The sequence below is a fragment of the Myxine glutinosa genome, chromosome 1 (assembly GCF_964187855.1).
Source record: "Myxine glutinosa chromosome 1, kmMyxGlut1.1, whole genome shotgun sequence".
NCBI classification, from domain to species: domain Eukaryota; kingdom Metazoa; phylum Chordata; class Myxini; order Myxiniformes; family Myxinidae; genus Myxine; species Myxine glutinosa.
In genome coordinates this window covers 95,673,710-95,694,674 of record NC_136261.1, presented here as the reverse complement: position 1 = coordinate 95,694,674, position 20,965 = coordinate 95,673,710, and the positions used below count along the sequence as shown (strand labels likewise).

The following is a 20,965-nucleotide window of genomic DNA, read 5'->3' as shown; positions in this document are numbered from 1 at the left end:
CCGCACCCTCCTTCCTTCCTGGACCATTTGGTCAGCACAACTCACATCACCATCACTCAAACATTGCTCCATACACCTGTCCAGTTGCACACCTGTGCAATCACACCTGTTCCTCACACACTTTCCACAATACACTTCTAAATACACCTCCAACACTCACACGGCATCATCTAAACTACCTGTTGCCCTGCTAACTTAGTGATCCCCGTCTTCCCTTTAAACTTAGCACATACCACGTCATTATCATCCACACTACCCTACCTGCGTCCCCACTACAGGTATCATTGTCACTAACTAATCTTAACGTTACCTAATGTCAATCTCTAGGGTCCCTATACATTATCCAAACCCTCCCGGGCTAGTTTTCACTGCCATAAACCCCATAAGACTAGTGCTCCTTTGCCCCCGCTGTGAGAGATGGCAGAGTTGCCATCCCACCACATCGGGTATCTCTCACTATAAATTTTGCTCGTCCAAATTTCAACAAATCAAAAATTTGCCAATCACTACCCATCGTCTGCCAATCCTTACTGCCAATCATCAAATTTTGCTTTTTCTAATTTCGGGGCCAAAACACTATTGTCGTCACACATCTACTCACTAGTGCCTCTCGGTGCGCCAATTCACTTCTAAAGCTCGGCTTCGTACAGCCGAGCAATGAATGCGGGTTCTTTGGTGCCGGCGGCTGGATACGTCCGGCATTCGGTGCAGGGAAGGAGGTTTACCCGGCCCGAGATCCCACGCACCACCTCGGCACGGAGCTATCCAATGGCCCGATCTCGACCTGCCGGAACGCCTCAACAAAAGGGGGTCGCCATGACGACCCTTCCTATCGGGCGGCCCGCTCCGCCTAGTGGAGCACAGACGCGGCCGTTCAAAGCGCGGCCCGGCGTGGATCCCGCACGGCGGTTCTTTCGAAACCGCCGTGGTTCGGATCCCCGCTGGTCCTCGCGGCACCCGAAGCTGCTCGGCACGCACCGAGGGCCCGATTCGGCTAAATGTCGTTCTAACCGCTAACCCGGTTACCGTCGATGCTTCACCTGCATGCTCACACGCATACGCTACCCCTTTCACCCTCACCGAGCTCGGTGCTCCAACCCCGCCCGTACACCCCGCGTACTTCGCTATTGCACTCGTTCTTTCGCTCACCGACTTGGTCACACACCTGACCACCTCACACCTTGCACACACTCGTTCGCACACCTCACCAACACACCTCTTCGCGCCCCCTTCTCGGTCACCTCCTCTGTGACAATCACAGGTGTGCTCTCACTAGCACACCCAACCACGTGCCTCACTACCAACTCAAGTGTGCATTCCCACACACGCTCTACCATTCCAGGTGTGCATCCTTCCATTCCAGGTGTACATCCTCTCTCACCTGTCACAACCAACTCACGCTCCGTGTCACTCTCACTACTTTCACCACCACTCTTGACAGCGCACTCACCCTTACTCTTGACAGCGCACTCTTTCCCCATGCACCCGTCCGTTACACACGTTTCTCGCGCATCCTCTTACACACACTCTCCCGTTACTTACCTTTCTTGCGCATCCTCTTGCACACACTCTCCCGTTACTTCCTCCGTAACACTCACCACAGGTGTACACTTTCTTGTTACATCCTCTGTAACACTCCTCACTACGCGCTTCCATGTGCTCCCTCGCACACGCGCTACGACCGACTCACTCTCGACAGCACACTCACTCCTTGGCGCGCACTTTTTCCTCACACACCCCAGAGTCGGACATTCTCGCACACCTCCTCCTTCGCACACCGTACCTGTCGCACACTTCACCAACGGCCTCTCACGAACACCCGGATCCAAATCAACCCCCAAGCCGACTGAAGCTCCCCTCACATCATATACATTTCCACGTATATCGCCACTCACCTTGGCACCCCGTCTCCGCACCTCCTTCGCCACCTGCAAACTCTTTATTTGGTTAGTGAGCACACAATTATGAGTTGAGCACCGACCTTGTACATATTCCATCGCCTCCTCCTGTATTTCTCTCTTAGTTTCTGTCCGTCTCTTCTTAATTTCACTCACCTCTTCTTCCACTTCCTCTAATTTTTGCTTCACCTCTTTTATTTCCCGGTGCGTCTCCTCAAGTTCGTCCTCTAAGGCTATCTTGACCGTCTCTATGTGCGTCCTCACCTCCCGGTCCTTCGTCTCCATTACTTCTGTCACCTCGTCCAACCTCTTTGTCAGTCCCTCACGTACCATCTGACATTGCCTCTGTGTCGCTATTAAGTCATTTTTAATGTCGTTTTGTGTCGCTTTTAACCCTCCTAGTACCGCAGTGTTCCTTTGAACCTGCTCCACTAACTCCGTCTGTCCCACTGTCAGCTGTTCTACTCCCCTCGTCAGACCCTCTATTCCCCCCTGTAACCTAGCTGTATTATTCCTCACCTCTTTCTCCATACGCTTTTCACCTCGCTTTACCTCCTTGCGTACCCCCGAGACCTCCTCACTTACACCTCGTCGTATCTCCTCCTTCATCTCCTCCCTCTCTTTTGTAGATGCCACCCTCATCTGTCCCAATTAATCCCTCTAAGCATCCAATTTGGTTTCTACCCCGATTTTCACCTCCTCTGTCTGCTCTCCCATTCGTTTAACTTTCCCGGGCGGATTGCTCCCCTACTTCCCGCAATTTGCCTTCCATTCTATCTTCTAGCCCCCTTAACCCATTTTTCACCCCCTCTATCTGATTTTCCTGGGCAGCCATTCTATTTTCCACCCCCGTTAACCCATGTTTCACCCCTTCTATCCCATTGTCTAACCCCTCAAATTTAGCTTCTAGCCGTTCCCCCATTTCTCCCATTTTGCCCCCCATTTCGCCCCCCAATCGCTCACTCTGAGCCTTCATTTGCTCACTCTGAGCATCCATCCGGTTCCCCATTTTGGCTTCTAATCGCTCCCCCTGAGCATCCATTTTTGCCATCATTTGAATCATAAAGACTCGCATGTACTCTCGCATCTCTGGCTCGGCTGCCGCGACCACGGGCGCGTATATATATATATATATATATATATATTGTTACGGGAACAATGTTCGGGGATAATGGGTGTAATATAGATTACATATTCCTGAATGCATATAAGCATAAGTGTTTGTTTCACAATATAAACAGAGATCTTCTCTCGATATCTTCTGGTCTTCTCCGCCCCCTACTCCCCCCCCCCCCCTCCCCGTCCTCCTGGTTCCTAATCCTCCTCCCCTCCCCAGCTACACCTTTTCCCCTCTTTTCCTCTTTCTCCCTCTTTCCCTCCACCCCACCACTGTATCCCCTCTCCTTTCTCAATATTCCCGTCAACTAAACGACTCTGCACTGCCCAGCAACGTTGCGTAACTTTGCTGGTATATGCATATATTGTAGACAAATTATAGTATTTGTAGGATGACTTATTCTGGCATTAATTATGAAATAACTAATTAATCCCCTTTTTCTAACTGGTGCATGGTGAAGAGTTTTAAAAGGCAAAGAATAGTTGAACTGTGTCCCTACAAATCAGAGGAAGTAATTTTAAATGTTCCACAATATTGTACCAGCCTTGTTAAGTATCATGTGTGGTTTGGTGAGTGGGTTGATGTTTTGGAATTGTGATTTTAAGTACTCTGACAGTATTGGGTCTGATAAAGAGCCAACTACAGTGTGTATTACACGGGTGATATTGTGGGGTGGAGGTGGATTGGGTAAGGAGAGAGGCAGGGGGAAGGGTCATAATTCCACCAGCATTACAAAATTACAGTAATAGGTGGCCCCTAATAACAATTTAAATCAATGATAGTATAATGTTGTGACGTCGCTGTTCTTTATCGAATAACTTTTATGGACAAAGATTGTGATACAAAATTTTTCGTTTTAATTTGCCTCATTGAAAATTCTTGTGTTCACTTTCTGTTAATATATACAGTGCATTCAGAAAGTATTCAGACCCCTTCACTTTTTTCACATTTTGTTATGTTGCAGCCTTGTGTTGAAATCGTTTAAATTCATTTTTTCCCCTCATCAATCTACACTCTATAGTCCAGTGGTTCCAAACCTTTTTTCTGTCGTTTCCCCCTTCAAGCAGTTCAACCGTCCGGATTTCCCCCCACCCCTCCCCCCCCATATATATGAATGAAAATGAATGAATGATCGTTTTAAGGCCATTTTCCCCGCTAGAGCGGGGGTTATATATATTTCCCCCCGCTGGGGGGTATATTGTTTTTTTCAATATTTCCAGCTATATATATATATAGATATATATATATATATATATATATATATATATATATAGATATATATAGATATAGATATATATATATATATATAGATATATATATATATATATATATATATATATATATATATATATATATATATATATATACAGTGGTACCTCGGCTTACGAGTTTAATCCGTTCCGTGACGGAGCTCGTAAGCCAAATCGCTCGTAAGTCAAAGCAAATTTTCCCATTCAAATGCATTGAAATGCTATTAATCCGTTCCAGCCTCAAAAAAAAAACACCAATTTTTTTTGTTAGGTGCTTTTAAATAACAAAAATGTACTTTATAAATAACAAATAATGTATAAACAAGCACGACCTCGTATATACTGTACATAATACAAGAGAATGTAAAGAAATAAACTGGTTTTATTAAGCAGAGGAGAAGAGCATGCCAGGTGAGGTGTGCGTGTTGTCGACTTGGCGAGGCAGTACGATCGTACTCCTTCTACGATATGTACGATTTTGAAGCAGAAGGAGTCCATAAAGGCTATAACGCCAGCCAAGGGCGTTACGATTATTTCAAAGCTCCGGACCTCTATCCATGAAGATATGGAGAAGTTGTTGTTTGTGTGGTTGAAGGAGAAGCAGCTCGCAGGAGATACCGTGACCGAGAGCATCATGTGTTTGAAAAGATTGAAACTCGGATATCGAGCACGGACCACGAGGTGTTTTTTCTTTTTTCTTAATCTCGGTTTCAGTGAACTTTTGCTCTGTGCTCACGTGTACTGTACCTGTACCTGTAATGGTACGTCAGAGGATGGCACCTGTTGTCATCATATTAAGTGCAAGATGTTCTGCATCGTAAGTTGGTACACCGTGGTCTTTGACCGTGTTTTTGACCGTCAACGCCATGAACCGTCATGAACCGTCATGAACCGTCAACCGCCATGAACCGCCATGAACCGCTAACACTCAAAAGCCCATTTATCGCGCCTTATAAAGCAAAACGCAAACCGAAAGCCATGCCTCTCAAGCGAGGCGTGCTTCCGTGGTCACGTGATCCACAGGTGTAGCTCATTATACCCGCACGCGCGACACGCTTTGGCGGTCACGTGACCAGCCACTCTGGAGGCGGGGATCCCCGCCGATGACGTCACCGGCTGGAGCAAGGAGATTCCTCGCTCATGTATTTCGACGATTGCGTGTTTTATATCCAAGCAGAGATGCTTTCACGGCAAGATAACCGCGTGACCGGAACCGGAAGCCACAACCGGAAAATTCAAAAAAATAAATTTTTTGAGCTCGTACATCGGATCTCGGCTCGTATCCCAAAGCAACAAACCGCCCGAGCGACGGCTCGTATCCCGAAAAACTCGTACGTTGGGGCACTCGTAAGCCGAGGTACCACTGTATATATATATATATATATATATATATATATATATATATATATATATATATATATATATATATATATATATATATATATATATATATATGTCGGGAACAAACTCCCTGAACGTAACAGAAGTTCACCAACAGATTGAGAATGACGAACTTTATTAAATACCAATTAATACAGATCTGGAGGAAACGGAGACGTCTACAGCACGAACGACCGTCATGCCATGTCCACCTTCCTGAAAACACATTGATTCACAGTTCAGTTATATAGGGACACGCTTTATCAGGGAATCTCCGAGAGGACAAAGGAACTGGCAGAGGTTCCTCCCCAGTGGGCCAAGCCCCCACCGTCATCCGTCCTTTCATCTTGGGGGAGTGAAGCACGCACCGTCAGGATCCGGACCAGATGTGGTTTCAAGGCTCCGAGGTGACAGAAAATATAACTCACCGAAGGGGGATTGCATTCTTGGTCCTGATAAGACCATAAAGTGTATGAGGTCGTTCTGATGAGTTCCAGGTGTTGAATGTACCTTCCAGTTCACATTTCTCATTTAAACTTAAAGTCAGAGCATATTTATCGTAACTCAAGCGTCACTGTGATTATATGAAATATAGTTAATGTTTTAACAGTTTATCAAAAGGTTTATGTCTACGATCCAAGCATCCTACGTAAAGTTTCACATTCCACACGCATATAATCCGTTTTCCTGCCCGCGGCTCAAGGCGCCGTCTGCGGAGAAGGGAGAGAGTTTACAACTAGGCTTATCTAGCCTTCAAAGGGCGCACGTATACAACGAGGCCATCTGTTCAGCACAGATGAAGCGAGTATTTTCTCATTTTAAACTATAGCAAAGTGAAAACCTTTTATTAACTTATGAAATAGCATTTTTAAACAGCATTTATAACATAGCTTATCAGTCAAACGACATCTATAACAGAGCATTAAGCAGTAACAAATCTGCGACCTGACATATATATATATATATATATATATATATATATATATATATATATATATATATATATATATATATATATATATATATATATATATATATATATATATATATATATACATATATATATATATATATATATATATGTATATATATATATATATATATATGTATACCATATCAGTCACTATGCGACCTTCATATCATCAGTGGGGAACCGCCAGCAAGGTGTCCCATACAGCTGCTGCTGCACCTTGCTGGGAGCGATAAGCACCGCCTGCCACACGGTAACATTATCTCTGGGATCCATCCACTCATCATATGGAGTCGACCTGGATGCGGTTGGGAGTTGCTAATAAATTGGTATCTGTAATCTGGTTCTCCAACCTAATGAGCGAACGTCATGACGTTATCGCCATGCATGTCCGCATTGCCTGCAAAGCTCCAGGGGAACCATCTAGCAGTGCGTCATTATGATTATAAATTTCGCCCCAAGGGGGGGAAGGGCCACCCTCGCTCAGAAGGGCCACCCTTTGACCCCCGGTCAGAAATCAATAACTTCCACACCAGTCAGGGCAATCTCTACCTTACACGATACACTTTAATCACCCGGATCACTCGATAAATGACATTCAAATCTCTGCCATTGAATCAATCACAAATCGATCACACACCACGATTCTGAAACGTGAGTCCTTTTGGAAACAAAACTTCGGACAAAAATCCCTCATGGCATAAATTTTGATGATTAAAGAATGTTCCTACATAAACCCAATCAAATCGTTAACCTAACCCATTTCATTCATTCATTCATTCATTCTACCCTTTATATGTCATATATATATATATATATATATTATATATATATATATATATATATATATATATTATATGAATATGAATATAAATGGTATATGAATATATGCTTGTGTGTTTATGTATGTATGTATCTCTATATTTGTATATGCACGTGCACCGAACTGTACGCGGGCGATAACTGTAAGCTGCGCTTCACTTCCGTGAACTTGGGGACGGTGAGTGAGCTTCGCGTGGCTCTTCCTTTTGTATGCATTTCTACACATATCACGCATCTTACACACATATCACGATGCAGGCTTGACTGATGTACATGCCTGTTATATTTGTAGACTAAGAAGAAGACCTTTGTTGGTCGAAAGCTTGTCAAATTAAAGATCGACGTCCTGAAGCTACGTCCGCGTCTGATTTAACCTCCCGTATATTTTTATGAACAAGGAAAAAAAGTAGCCAAAACACAAAATTTATTCGCTTAATAACATAAACAAGCATTCTGAGTATTGCACAGCAATACAATGTCCCCTACCAAAGTTCAAAGTGCCATAACTTTGTCAAAAATGATCGAATATGCCAAATTTATGCACGGTTGATGCTGGTTTTCAAACTTCATCTGAGGTATGCTGAGATGTGTGTCACGCCTCGCCTCGTTGATAGCCCGCAAGGTCTCTCCGTGGAGCGGCCTGCACGTATTGCACTGTGGGAATTATATAATTACCAACTCACGGTCTGAGGTACTAGCGATTCAAGAGAGATCCTTTTTTTTTTTTTTTTTTATATTTTCGTTTAACGATATCTGCCAAACCACGTGCCCTATCGCAAATTTCAAAGGACATTTTAGTAGACTGACATGCTGAACAGATCTGTGAAGTTTCCCCTCGATTGGATCAAAATGAGGGAGGGGCTCGGTTTTAAAGGTTCATGCTTAAAAACATCATAACTCTGAAACCATGCGACGCATGACGTCATGCTCGCTGACTTTGTTGTTCGTCATGGGCATGCGATTCTGCCTGCAATGTTTGGCCTCGATCTGTTCAGCCGTTGCAGAGAAAATGGGTTTTCGTGTTTTCACGAAAACAATATGGCGGCCGAACCACGTGGACCTGTGACATCATTAATTACTATTAAAATATTCTACAGACCGAGTCCCCCTTCGGTGAAAATTTGATCTCAATCGGTCATTTTTGGAGAGAAAATGTTTTTTAAAGGAATTTAAACTTAAAATGGCACTCAGTTAAGGAGCATCAGAATTATCAGAATTCCCAAAGTTCAAAGTGCCATAACTTTGTCAAAATGATCGAAACGTCGTGAAGTTCGAACTTGATCTGTAACTTATCATGAGGAAACCATGTACCAAGTTTGAAATCATTAGCATTAAGAGTTTAGAAAAAAAGTCCGGAAACTGTTCTTTGCGTGACGGACCGACAGACGGAGGGACGGAGTGCAAATCTATAGTCCCCTCCGGTGTACACCGGTAGGGGACGAATAACATAAAAATATAGCAACACACACACACCCACACACTCCCACACGTACATACAAACCTACAAGTTTCCCCCTGGAATCCTAAAATTTCCCCCCAGGTTGGGAATATTGCTCTATACCCCATAATGACAAAGAGAAAACAGGATTTTAGAAAGTTTTGCAAATTTATGAAAAAGAAAAAACTGAAATATCACATTTACATAAGTATTCAGACCCTTTGCTGTGACACTTGAAATTTAGCTCAGGTGCCTCCAATTTCTCTGATCATCTTTGAGATGTTTCTACACCTTGATTGGAGTCCACCTGTGGTAAATTCAATTGATTGGACATGATTTGGAAAGGTACACACCTGTCTATATAAGGTCTCACACCTGACAATGCATATCAGAGCAAAAACCAAGCCCACAGAAATGAAAGCCCACAGAATCTTGTTTCACAGTCTGAGAGTCCTTTAGGTGCTTTTTTGCAATCTCCAAGCGGGCTTCATGTCTTTCACTGAGGAGAGGCTTCCGTCTGGCCACTCTGTCATAAAGCCCAGATTGGTGGAGTGTTGCAGTGATGGTTGTCCTTCTGGAAGTTTCTCCCATCTCCACACAGGATCTCTGGAGCTCAGCCAGAGTGACCATCGTGTTCTTGGTCACCTCTCTTACCAAGGCCCTTCTCCTCCGATTGCTCTGTTTGGCCGGGCGGCCAGCTCTCGGAAGAGTCCTGGTTGTTCCAAACCTCTTCCATTGAAGAATTATTGAGGCCACTGTGCTCTTGGGAACCTTTAATACAGCAGAATTGTTTTTGTAGGCTTCCCCAAATCTGTGCCTCGAATCAATCCTGTCTCTGAGCTCTGCAGGCAGTTCCTTCGACCTCATGGCTTGGTTTTTGCTCTTATATGCATTGTCAGCTGTAAGACCTTATATAGACAGGTGTGTGCCTTTCCAAATCATGTCCAATCAATTGAATTTACCACAGGTGGACTCCCATCAAGGTGTAGAAACATCTCAAAGATTATCAAGAGAAATTGGAGGCACCTGAGCTAAATTTCAAGTGTCATAGCGAAGGGTCTGAATACTTATGTAAATGTGATATTTCAGTTTTTTTTCTTTTAATAAATTTGCAAACAACAACAACACAACAACAACAACAGGCATTTTAAGGCCATTTTCCCTGCAAGAGCGGGGGTTAGCCTTGCGGTCCCCATGACAATCTTCTCCATGTTGCCCTATTTTCTGCATCTCTCCTTGTTAACCCCCTTGCCCGCATTTCTTCTTCGACCATCTTTAGCCAAGTCTTCTCGGTCTTCCCCATCCTCTACTTCCTTCTACATTCATTTCCATCACTCTTCTCAACCAGTCACTTTCATCCTTCCTCAACACATGACCAAACCATCTCAACCTGTTTCTCTTCACAGCATCCATCACAGGCTCTATTCCCATCATCTTTCGCAATTCATCATTTGTCTTCCTCTCTCTCAACGATACTCCGCACATCCATCGAACCATTCGCATTTCCACCCTTTTAATTTTAATTTAATTTTAATTCCCATTTTTAATAAATTTGCAAAACTTTCTAAAATCCTGTTTTCTCTTTGTCATTATGGGGTGTTGAGTGTAGATTGATGAGGGAAAAAATGAATTTAAACGATTTCAGCATAAGGCTGCAACATAACAAAATGTGAAAAAGTGAAGGGTCTGAATACTTTCTGACGTTGCACTGTACGTTGATTATAAAGTCAGGTATGAAGTTGCATACTGGAAACCAGATGTCTCGGTAACCTCTCATCCAGCTGACCAAAAAGCAGTAAAACGAATGAATTGTATAATATATGATAAACCTACGGACATGCCTTCCACCACAGGCTACTTGGAACAAGGCTTGCTGGTGCGGGATACTGCAAAACTTTACCGTAGTTACATCACCACGATGCAGTTTAAGCTCGACGTGGTATCTCTCATCCCCACGGACATTGCCTTTGCTGTAACAGGACCACATCTTCCAGTCATTCGGTTTAACCGGTTGCTTCGGTTCGGGAGAATGTTCGAGTTTTTCGACCGGACTGAGACACGCACCAACTACCCGAACGCCTTTCGCATCGGGAACCTTGTGCTATATATCCTGGTGATCATCCACTGGAATGCGTGCATCTTTTACGCCATCTCAAAATCCATTGGCTTTGGTACTGACACTTGGGTGTACCCAAATATTTCGCATCCAGAATATGGGCGGCTTGCTCGAAAGTACATTTATTGTCTTTACTGGTCGACTCTCACTCTCACGACCATCGGGGAGACACCAGCGCCAGTACACGACTCCGAGTTCACCTTTGTGGTTTTTGACTTTCTCGTGGGAGTGCTTATTTTTGCCACCATTGTGGGAAACGTGGGTTCCATGATCTCGAATATGAATGCAGCTCGAGCCGAATTTCAAGTGAGTTTTCTGTCATCTGTGTCACAAATGCTTTTTGGTCATGACTATAATTGTATTTGGCATTTTTGTTGTCGTAAATAACTGCTGTTCGTGCGTATGTACATCTGGCAGGCAAAGGTTGATGCCATAAAGCAGTTCATGCAGTTCCGTCATGTCAGCAAAGACTTGGAAGCAAGGATCATCAAGTGGTTTGATTATCTCTGGCAGAATAAGAAGTCTGTTGATGAGAAGGAGGTAAGAGGCTTCAGGCTGAAATATGGACTGATTTATACAACATGCATTTTAAAGGCCATTTCCCCTACTAGAGCGGGGGTTAGCCTTGCAGTCCCCATGACAATCTTCTCCATTTTGCCCTATTTCCTGCATCTCTCCTTGTTAACCCCCTTACCCACATTTCTTCTTCCACCATCTTTAGCCAAGTCTTTCTCGGTCTTCCCCGTCCTCTACTTCCTTCTACATTCATTTCCATCACTCTTCTCAACCAGTCACTTTCATCCTTCCTCAACACATGACCAAACCATCTCAACCTGTTCCTCTACACAGCATCAATCACAGGCTCTATTCCCATCATCTTTCGCAATTCATCATTTGTCTTCCTCTCTCTCAACGATACTCCGCACATCCGTCGAACCATTTGCATTTCCACCCTTTCAACCTTCGTTGCTGCTCTACGTTCATTACCCATGTCTCGCTCCCATACGGCGTGAAATGGAGGAATGGTTGATGAGAGTAGTGATGGCAATGTACAAAAGAGCACGCACAGCTGTAAGGACGAAGGACGGGAACAGTGGTGAGTTTGAGGTGAAGGTGGGAGTGCATCAGGGGTCGGTACTAAGTCCACTACTATTTGTAGCTGTGATGGAGGTGCTGGCTCAGAACGTAAAGGAGGGTTTACCGTGGGAGTTGTGGTAATAAATAAATAAATCCTCTTCCTGGCATAAATCCAAGCTGCATTTCGTCGATCTTCACTTTCTTCCTTATCCTCCTCTCCAACACCCTTTCCTTTCCAACACACAACAACCATTTCGCACCTTCCAGCTTGCTTCTTTGCTTTCATAACACTTCTCACACATGCAGCATACACCTTTCCCTTCAGCTTCAACGACACTCCCCTCATCATCAGCATGCCACTCAGTTCCCGAAACTTCTTCCATGCACATCTCACTCTAGCAACCGTTGCCGAGTCTGATCCACCTTCTCCATTCAGCATGTCTCCGAGGTAGCAAAATGTTTTCACACCTTCCAGCTTCACGCCGTCTCCAAGATCCAACTCAACATTTCCTCCATCTGCAGCTCCCTCTGTGCACACCTTACATTTGAATGTAGCTGCCACACTGGTTAATGACCCTCTCAGACCACGACATTTTTGATGAACCTACTCAGCGCACATTGGACATTGAATGGAGTTCACTCCGACACCCTTCCTACACACAGCACAGGGCCACTTCCCAGTTCTATCCACCTCACCACATGCTTTACCACTTGCCATCACCTTCGTCTTTCCGATATTCACCTTCAGACCTTTTGTCTCCATACATTCCTTCCACTTGTTCATCTTTTCCTTCAGTCCATCCATACTTTTCGCAATCAACACCAGATCATCTGCATACAACAACTCCCACGGTAAACCCTCCTTTACGTTCTGAGCCAGCACCTCCATCACAGCTACAAATAGTAGTGGACTTAGTACCGACCCCTGATGCACTCCCACCTTCACCTCAAACTCACCACTGTTCCCGTCCTTCGTCCTTACAGCTGTGCGTGCTCTTTTGTACATTGCCATCACTACTCTCATCAACCATTCCTCCACTCCTAACTTCCTCAATGCCCATGTCAATACTTTGCGTGGAACCCTATCGAATGCTTTCTCCAGATCAACAAACCCAAGAAACAACTTCTTCCTCTTCTCCATGTACTTCTCCTGCAACTGCCTCACAATGAAAAGCGCGTCTGTCATTCCTCTTCCTGGCATAAATCCAAGCTGCATTTCGTCGATCTTCACTTTCTTCCTTATCCTCCTCTCCAACACCCTTTCCTTTCCAACACACAACACCCTTTTATGCTGCATTTAATTTTGAATATGCGACTTTCAAGACGACGTGTGTGCGTGCGTGCTTGCTCTTTTTCAATGAGTTGGTTCTGCTTGCCAGGTGCTTTCAAACTTCTGGTGCGAGCGCACCATCTGTTATCACCTCCACCACCGAAGGTGGATGGAGGTTATGTTTTTACCCTTGTCTGTTTGTCCGTTTGTTTGTGAACAGGATATCTCAAAAAGTTGTCGACGGATTCATACACAACTTGGTGGACATATTGGGTGTGTGACGAGGAATAATTGATTCGGTTTTGGTGAAGATTTGAATCCGGATCCAAATCAGAATTTTAAAAAGTGATTCTTCACCATTGAGTGATCGGGCTAAAACCGATATATAACACGATATATCAAAAAGTTATGGACTGATTCGGACAAAACTTGATGGACAGGTTATGTGTGACGAGGACGAATCGATTTTATTTTGGTGAAGATCTGAATATGGATTCAGGTACGAGAATTTTTCAATTTTAAGTGATTCTTCACCATTGAGTGAAAGGACCAAAAACGAGCATGATATTTCAAAAAGTTTTTGGACAACTTTTGGCAAAACTCAGTTCTGCTCCTGAATACAAATTGGACTCACAAGAATATATGAAATACAACAAATATCCATGGATGAGACTGAGGAGTGTTAATTTTCTTTAAATTTGTTTATACAAGCTAGTGGCCACAGTGGATATAGCACACTCACAGTGGCACTTCAACTCTTAGCAATAGATGCAAAAATCTAGTATAATTACTCCCGCCAGGGAGTAATGCATTCGATCGTGTCCGTCCATGTGTGTGTTCGTGTGTTTGTGAACAAGATATCTGGAAAAGTTCTGAACGGATTTGGATGAAAGTTTGTGGGATGATTGCCCTTGGGATAAGGAAGAATTGATTAGTTTTTGGTGAAGCTCAGGATATTATTCCGGATCCAGGAATTTTTTGAAGGATTTTTTTTTACCATCGGAAGATAGGGCTCCAACTTGACCCACGGCGGGAGTATGCACTCTACTGAGTGGTGGTCTAGTTTGTCTTGTGGCCCCGAAGTCAAACAAACAATATACATATTTATAATGTCCTTCAGCTCCCGTAGCTCCTCCACCCCCACCCCTTTCCAACATGATTAACAGCAAACTAGCCGAAACCCGTGGAACATCCACAGAAGGGAGGGGATGTGGTGTATGGATAGATTGTACCATTATAGATGGCATAGGGGATTTGCTTGTCCGAGTAAGAGTTAGGAAGAAAGATGAGAATGAAGAGTGCGTATATGAACAACGTATTTATTGCAATCTACTTAAATGACAACGCCACGATATACTTTTGAAAAATGAATGGATTCGTCATAGGAATCGGCATAGCACCACTCTGGGATTGTCCACTCAGTGGACGGCTTGCTGTCGCCTTCGACTGTCCAATCAGCGGACGGCTTGCTTCGCCTTCGCCCAGCAGACGCCAATACGATGGTGTCGTAAGATGGCGTCGTATCGGCAGTTAATCGGATGCTTTTGGGCCCCAACGTCGGCTAATTCAGATTTTTCGAGTTTGCCTGTACGTGATAAACAAAGAGCGCGGTTCGTAGATCGTAAATCCATTAGTGCCGTGGGCATCGGGTCACTGGGTGCGACGTAAAAAGGATAACAAAGTTGAGTCCTTACGCTATTATTATATAGATATCATCATTTTAAACTTATCCTGTTATATGCACAAGCCCCAGATATGTCCTTCCCATCAGTGTCCAGAAAAACCTAATCCAGATATAGAGTCGACTAGTGAGGTACCCGTGCCATGCCATGCTATGCACGGGTGGGAAGCCAAAAGCAAACAAACAATGCGGAAACGGTGAATGTTAAACCATGGAACCAATAAATTCCTTATTCCTGTGCCACATTCAGTCAAATGTCAGACATGGACAGCCGGTTAGTGAATGACTTGGGCAAAAAACGGCGAACGGAAGATGATGAACCAATAAATTCCTTATTCCTGTGCCACATTCAGTCAAATGTCAGACATGGACAGCCGGTTAGTGAATGACTTGGGCAAAAAACGGCGAACGGAAGATGATGAACCAATAAATTCCACATTCCTGTGCCACCTTCAGTCGAACTTCAGGCATTGACAGCAGGTTCGTGAAAGACGTGCGTGAAAAACGTATTTCGTCTGAACGGTTCTATCCCCAGTCAATGTCGAATCTGCATATGGCGATCCACAAATGTCACGGTTAGAAAGTAGAAAACTTCGTCGTTTCCGCATTCATATTTAAACTCAATATATCTATTTTCATTCCAAACAGCATCATTCCAATCATAAATTAACACTACAACAAAATACTGTGCTACATTACGATTGTATTGAGATATTATCAAACCAGCCCATTCTCATCATTTCGCTTCCGGATTCGCGGCAGGTTCATATCGAGCCAATTTCAAAATCATAATTTTATTGAGGAATTTATGAAACCACCTACCTACCTTACAACATCCTCTGGTGCCCCAAAACGTTCCACAGAAGGTTTGGCAGGACGAGCGCCAAAACTGAGGTAGTAGTTTCAGGACGGACAGACAGACAAAGAGACAGACAGAGCCTCCTGTTTTACAATATAGATTCGTTGTTTGCAATCCGTCGCTGGGTTGTGTAACACACGTCCCACCGCTCCACTTCCACCGACCCACCTCGTCAGGCTAGCTGAGAAAGTTCTCCAGGTTTTTCATTGTGCAGAGGCACAGGCCTTTTCTCTCAGGTACTTTTCCAAGCATCTTTCAGAAGTTTGGTGAGCCATTCCAAGAAACAATCCTTATCCCAGGCACAATACATTTTATTTCACTGGGAACTCTTGAAGGAAGACTCCAGACCCCAAAAAGTTATTAATTATTTAAATCTTTAGAATTAGGTAATGTTTAATTTTTTAAAAGAAAAAAAAAATTATACGCTAAATTAGTCGTAAAATGTGTTTTTTAAAAGGCACGATTAAAAAAAAAAGAAGCTAGTCCTGGAATCCTTGTGACGTCACTGTGACGTCACATGAGGTATAGATCTCAGCTGATCGCGGTGCACACAGTGCATAAGCATGGCAGACATGGCAGAAGAATAAGTTTCTGACTCCGAATCGCTCGATATTTTCTCCGATCTGTCGGACTTTTCAGCCGATGAATACGTATCAGGGGCTGAGGAAAGTATTGCAGAAGAATTTGATATAGAACAGAGAGAATTTGGTGTTCAACCATATCGGTTTGAGCCGGAATACGCCGACGAAGATCCAGAGGCCAATATGGAGATCAACGTGGAAAACGACGAAGATGATGCTGAACAGCTCGCAGATTTAGATTACTGGTACGTGTTGGGCTAGCCTACTTGTTGATAGTTTCGGTTAAATACGCGAGGAATATTTATATCAAGCGAGTGTTATTGCAGTCGTGACTTTGTTTGATCGATAAAACGGTAAAAACCCGATCGCCTTGTGCCTGTATCATGGCGTAGCCACAGACACGCAGGCTGCAGCTACTGAGTGTAATGTACAAATGCACTCGTCACTGTACGTCGGCATTTCGTAGAATTTTGGACAATTTATTTATATTTATGGCAGGCATGTTCTGCTAGACCCCAAAATAAGTCGATACATAAACAATTATGCTCGCGTCCCGGGGGGGGGGGGGGGGGGGGGGGATAGCCCACATTTTATACACATGACACAAACGTCATTTACGATTTAGTGTAGGCTAGGGCCTATGCATTGCAAGTGTATTTGGGGACACACAGTGACAGTACACTCGCATTCGAGCCTGTGTTTATCATTATAATACCATTGTTTTCTTGAATGAAAGGGGGGTTCATAATCTCTCAATTTATGGTTGCGTACATACTTTAAAGGGGCTCTTCAATCATGAAACGTTGTTTACACATTTTTCATGCAAATATTGCATGTAATATTGGTAGGACCTTTCCATCGTGCTCGAATTCGTCGGACAAACCTCTTCCAAGTGTTGTTACTGGCAACATCCTTCGGGAATTCATGCAGTGTTCGCACAAAAGGCTCCGAGACTTTGCTGCACCCGTACAAAACACAACTATAAACCATTTAGAATCCGATATGCAGGACAATATCTATCTATAATTCCACTAATCTCTGTATGTGTGTTTGTTTGTTTGTTTGTTTGTTTGTCTGTGACCGCTGTTTCTCGACAACCACGGGTCCGATATACTTTAAACTTGCCAGGTATATTGCTGGGGACCCGAGGATGTGCCTTTTCAAGGTTTCATATTAATCGGACAATTACTTACCGAGCTATGTCCAAAAAACGATTCAACCAATCAGAGAGCAGCGAGCTATCGCGTGTGCCGAACGTGGCGAACACACTCTGCCTCGGACGGCACATTTGAGAGCGTATTCATTTATTTCACGTTGGAAAACTATGTTGCCGTTAAACTATGTTTTAAAACTAATTAAAACTACTATCTATAATTCCACGGGTCCGATAAAAAACACCGTACTCGCAAGCCGTTCGCTTTGGACCAAACCATTTCATGTAAATAGAGGGGGGGGGGGGATTGTCACCGTACTCGCAAGCCGTTCGCTTTGGACCAAACCATTTCATGTAAATAGAGGGGGGGGATATAATTTTAGATATATATATAGTACGGGCATGCCCTAGTAACTAGAATAGAAACACTCCACACTATTGTATTGTATTGCAAACCATTTGTAAAGTATTTCTGGCTTCCCCGATCACCTCGTGTGACGTCATACTGTGCATGGGCACGTGGTCTAAGATTTGTAGAAGCGGTTTCGTCGATGGTCTGTTATTGGCGCATTTCAGATCGGATTACAAGGAAACGACTTCGCGGGTTGATTTATTTTTTTTAGATTATGTTGTCATGTACTGATCAAAGATTATGTAGAAGCATTTAACTTTAAAAAAATTTTTTGGGTCTGGAGTCTTCCTTTAAACTTCCCAGGGTTTCTGCGCATGTGTACCGAGCATTTTGTGGTGGATTGTCATTTTCAAGGTGCTGTATTTCTGACGATTTTTGCCTTATAAGGAAACTAATTAAATAATTTGTATTTCCATATCTTGTTAATTAAATTACATAATTGGTTCATTATTTTTGTTTCTTTTAAAACATGATCTTTATTTTCATTAATCTACTCGACTTCAATTTGGGATTTGAAGAAAAACTTTGCCTGCTAATAACATTTGTAATAACTAGCGTATCATTAAAATATTGATTTGACAACACAGTGTATTCACAAACAGACAGCACAGTGTATTCTTTATGTATAATATACCCAGCGGGGATCCACGGACATCCACGCAATGTAAAATGTGACGTCAAGACCTTTATCGCCGTCCCCCCTACCCTCCTCCCTCTCCCTACCACCTCCTTGAAAACTTCAGGCCATCAACCTCCCCTTCCAAACCCCAAGTCCTCAACCTCGCACTCCTAACCTGAAGGTTTCAACCGCAAATCCTCAAATCCTCCCTCCCCCCCCCCCCACCCCCTCCTGCACCCCCTTCCAAAGCCAATTGGATGAAAATTGACAATTTTATGTGACTTTGACCTTTTGACCAAATTATGAATTAGTCTTCTCCATATTCTCATACATAAAGATTTGTTGAAAATTTTATGAAAAAAGCTCAAATGGTAAAAAGGTTACGGCCCGGACAGACACAGACAAAAGTGATTGCAAAACCCCATCTCCCGCTGCGTGGGGGACAGGCTAATAGTGACATGGGTTGAGCCTTTATTTAAGAGAACATAGTCGGAAACAGACTGCCGCCTCAGTCACTCCCAAAAATAATAAATAGCCCTGAGTGGGCTGTCGGTCATCTCCAGAGGTTGAAATTTGGGGGAGGCCTCCTGATTTAAAATCGAAAAATCTAAGACAGAGCGATCCTGCGGACCATCGAGTAGAAGTGCTGTGTCAGGTTTCAGAGCAATTGGTTGGTAAATAAGGGACAAGTAGGAATCCGAAGTTTCAGAGGGCAACTCCCACCCTCTCTCCCCTCTGGGAGCCTCCATGATCCTAAATCAAAATCGAAAAATCTTGGACCGAAGGATCCTGCGGACCATCGATTAGAAGGGCTGCATCGGGTTTCAGAGCAATCGTTGGTAAAATCGACTGGGTGATAAGGGAGGAGTAGCAAAAATAGTAAAAAGTTAACGGACAGACAGACATCACTACCCATTTTATACAAGTTAATCTGTTCGAGTTTTGAGATGAGATGACCTAAAAAGAACCCGGGTTTAAAGCTAAACATGTTCACTGTCCATGTCGATATAGAATAATACATCTTGGTTATATAGCTCGGATAGATGTCAATTGCACTTACGATATGTGTGAAGGATGAGGCCTATACCTTCACAAGGCCCCTGGTGCTTATCGGCTCCAACTTTTCCATATTTCATGATCCTTTTAACAGTCCCATTAGTCGTTTTACACTGAAGGGAAAACTTTTAGGAAGGGCATAGCAATTGTGAATATGACAGTTCCGAAGAGGTCTTTGGCTTTGCATCGGACCAACATGGCGGCCATGTGGTTCGTTTAATGGATGGAACGGAACGTTACACACAAACAGATGGATGAACCAGCGTATTGTGTCAATAGATGTATCGAGTAGTGTCAAATTCCAAAATCAACATATTTCTTAACAGCAAAAAGATTGTGCCATATTTCTTCACAGAAAAAAAAAGTCAGGAGCAATCGAGATAGCGGTCTGTTGCTATATACACTGCCCAGGTTCAATTTTTTTTTCTCTGATTGAAGAAGTTGTTCAAAAATTTCCCATAAGTTTGGATTAATGTGAAGCAACTTTTACTCGATAATCGTTTCAATCCGAGGCGCATTTCAGTGTTTCAGGGTTGGAGATACAGAGACTGCATTAGCCTATTAATATATACACAAAGAATTAAGTTCAGCACCCCCCCCGTTTTTTTACAACCTCGCACATTACAAGTTTGTTGTCGTCAAAACAGTGTAATATACCCATGTTATTGCTATATTTTCTGGAGAAGTGATATTATGGTCACATAAAAACATAACAATCATGCCGTTTTCAATATTTTATTCTGAATAATTTAAGGTGAAATTTTTTGGGAATTTTAGGCATATTTTCACCTCAATTTAAGTATGGAGCTATAGGTCCATCACGGACAGTGTGGATGACGTTTATGTTTTCTAACGTACAGTCATTGTTCTGAGAAGACCTCTAGCGATCTTTGCGTCAATAACGTGTGTAGGACCCACGTGATCGGATCACTGACTCAACCCTACGTCTCATAGACCCTGTAAGCCGTCGTATGCGTTGCTGTGGCAGGTTGTTCCATTCCCGATGTAATGCACGTTCGGGACATGTTGGGACGACAAATTGCGAAGATGGTCCCTCCAATAGCCAATCTGGATGAATTGGAACGTGCATTACATCGGGAATGGAACAACCTGCCACAGCAACGCATACGACGGCTTACAGGGTCTATGAGACGTAGGGTTGAGTCAGTGATCCGATCACGTGGGTCCTACACACGTTATTGACGCAAAGATCGCTAGAGGTCTTCTCAGAACAATGACTGTACGTTAGAAAACATAAACGTCATC

General features: G+C 43.5%; 1 protein-coding gene across 1 annotated transcript in view; it reads left to right on the top strand.

Annotated features, from left to right (window-relative positions):
* LOC137426622 (cyclic nucleotide-gated channel alpha-3-like) overlaps positions 1-20,965 on the top strand; it is a 75,281-nt gene that overhangs the window by 48,101 nt on the left and 6,215 nt on the right. The window contains exons 8-9 of the mRNA XM_068115330.2: positions 10,729-11,297; positions 11,409-11,531. Of these exons, the coding sequence (XP_067971431.2) occupies positions 10,729-11,297; positions 11,409-11,531 (692 nt within the window). The remainder of the gene's footprint in view (positions 1-10,728; positions 11,298-11,408; positions 11,532-20,965) is intronic.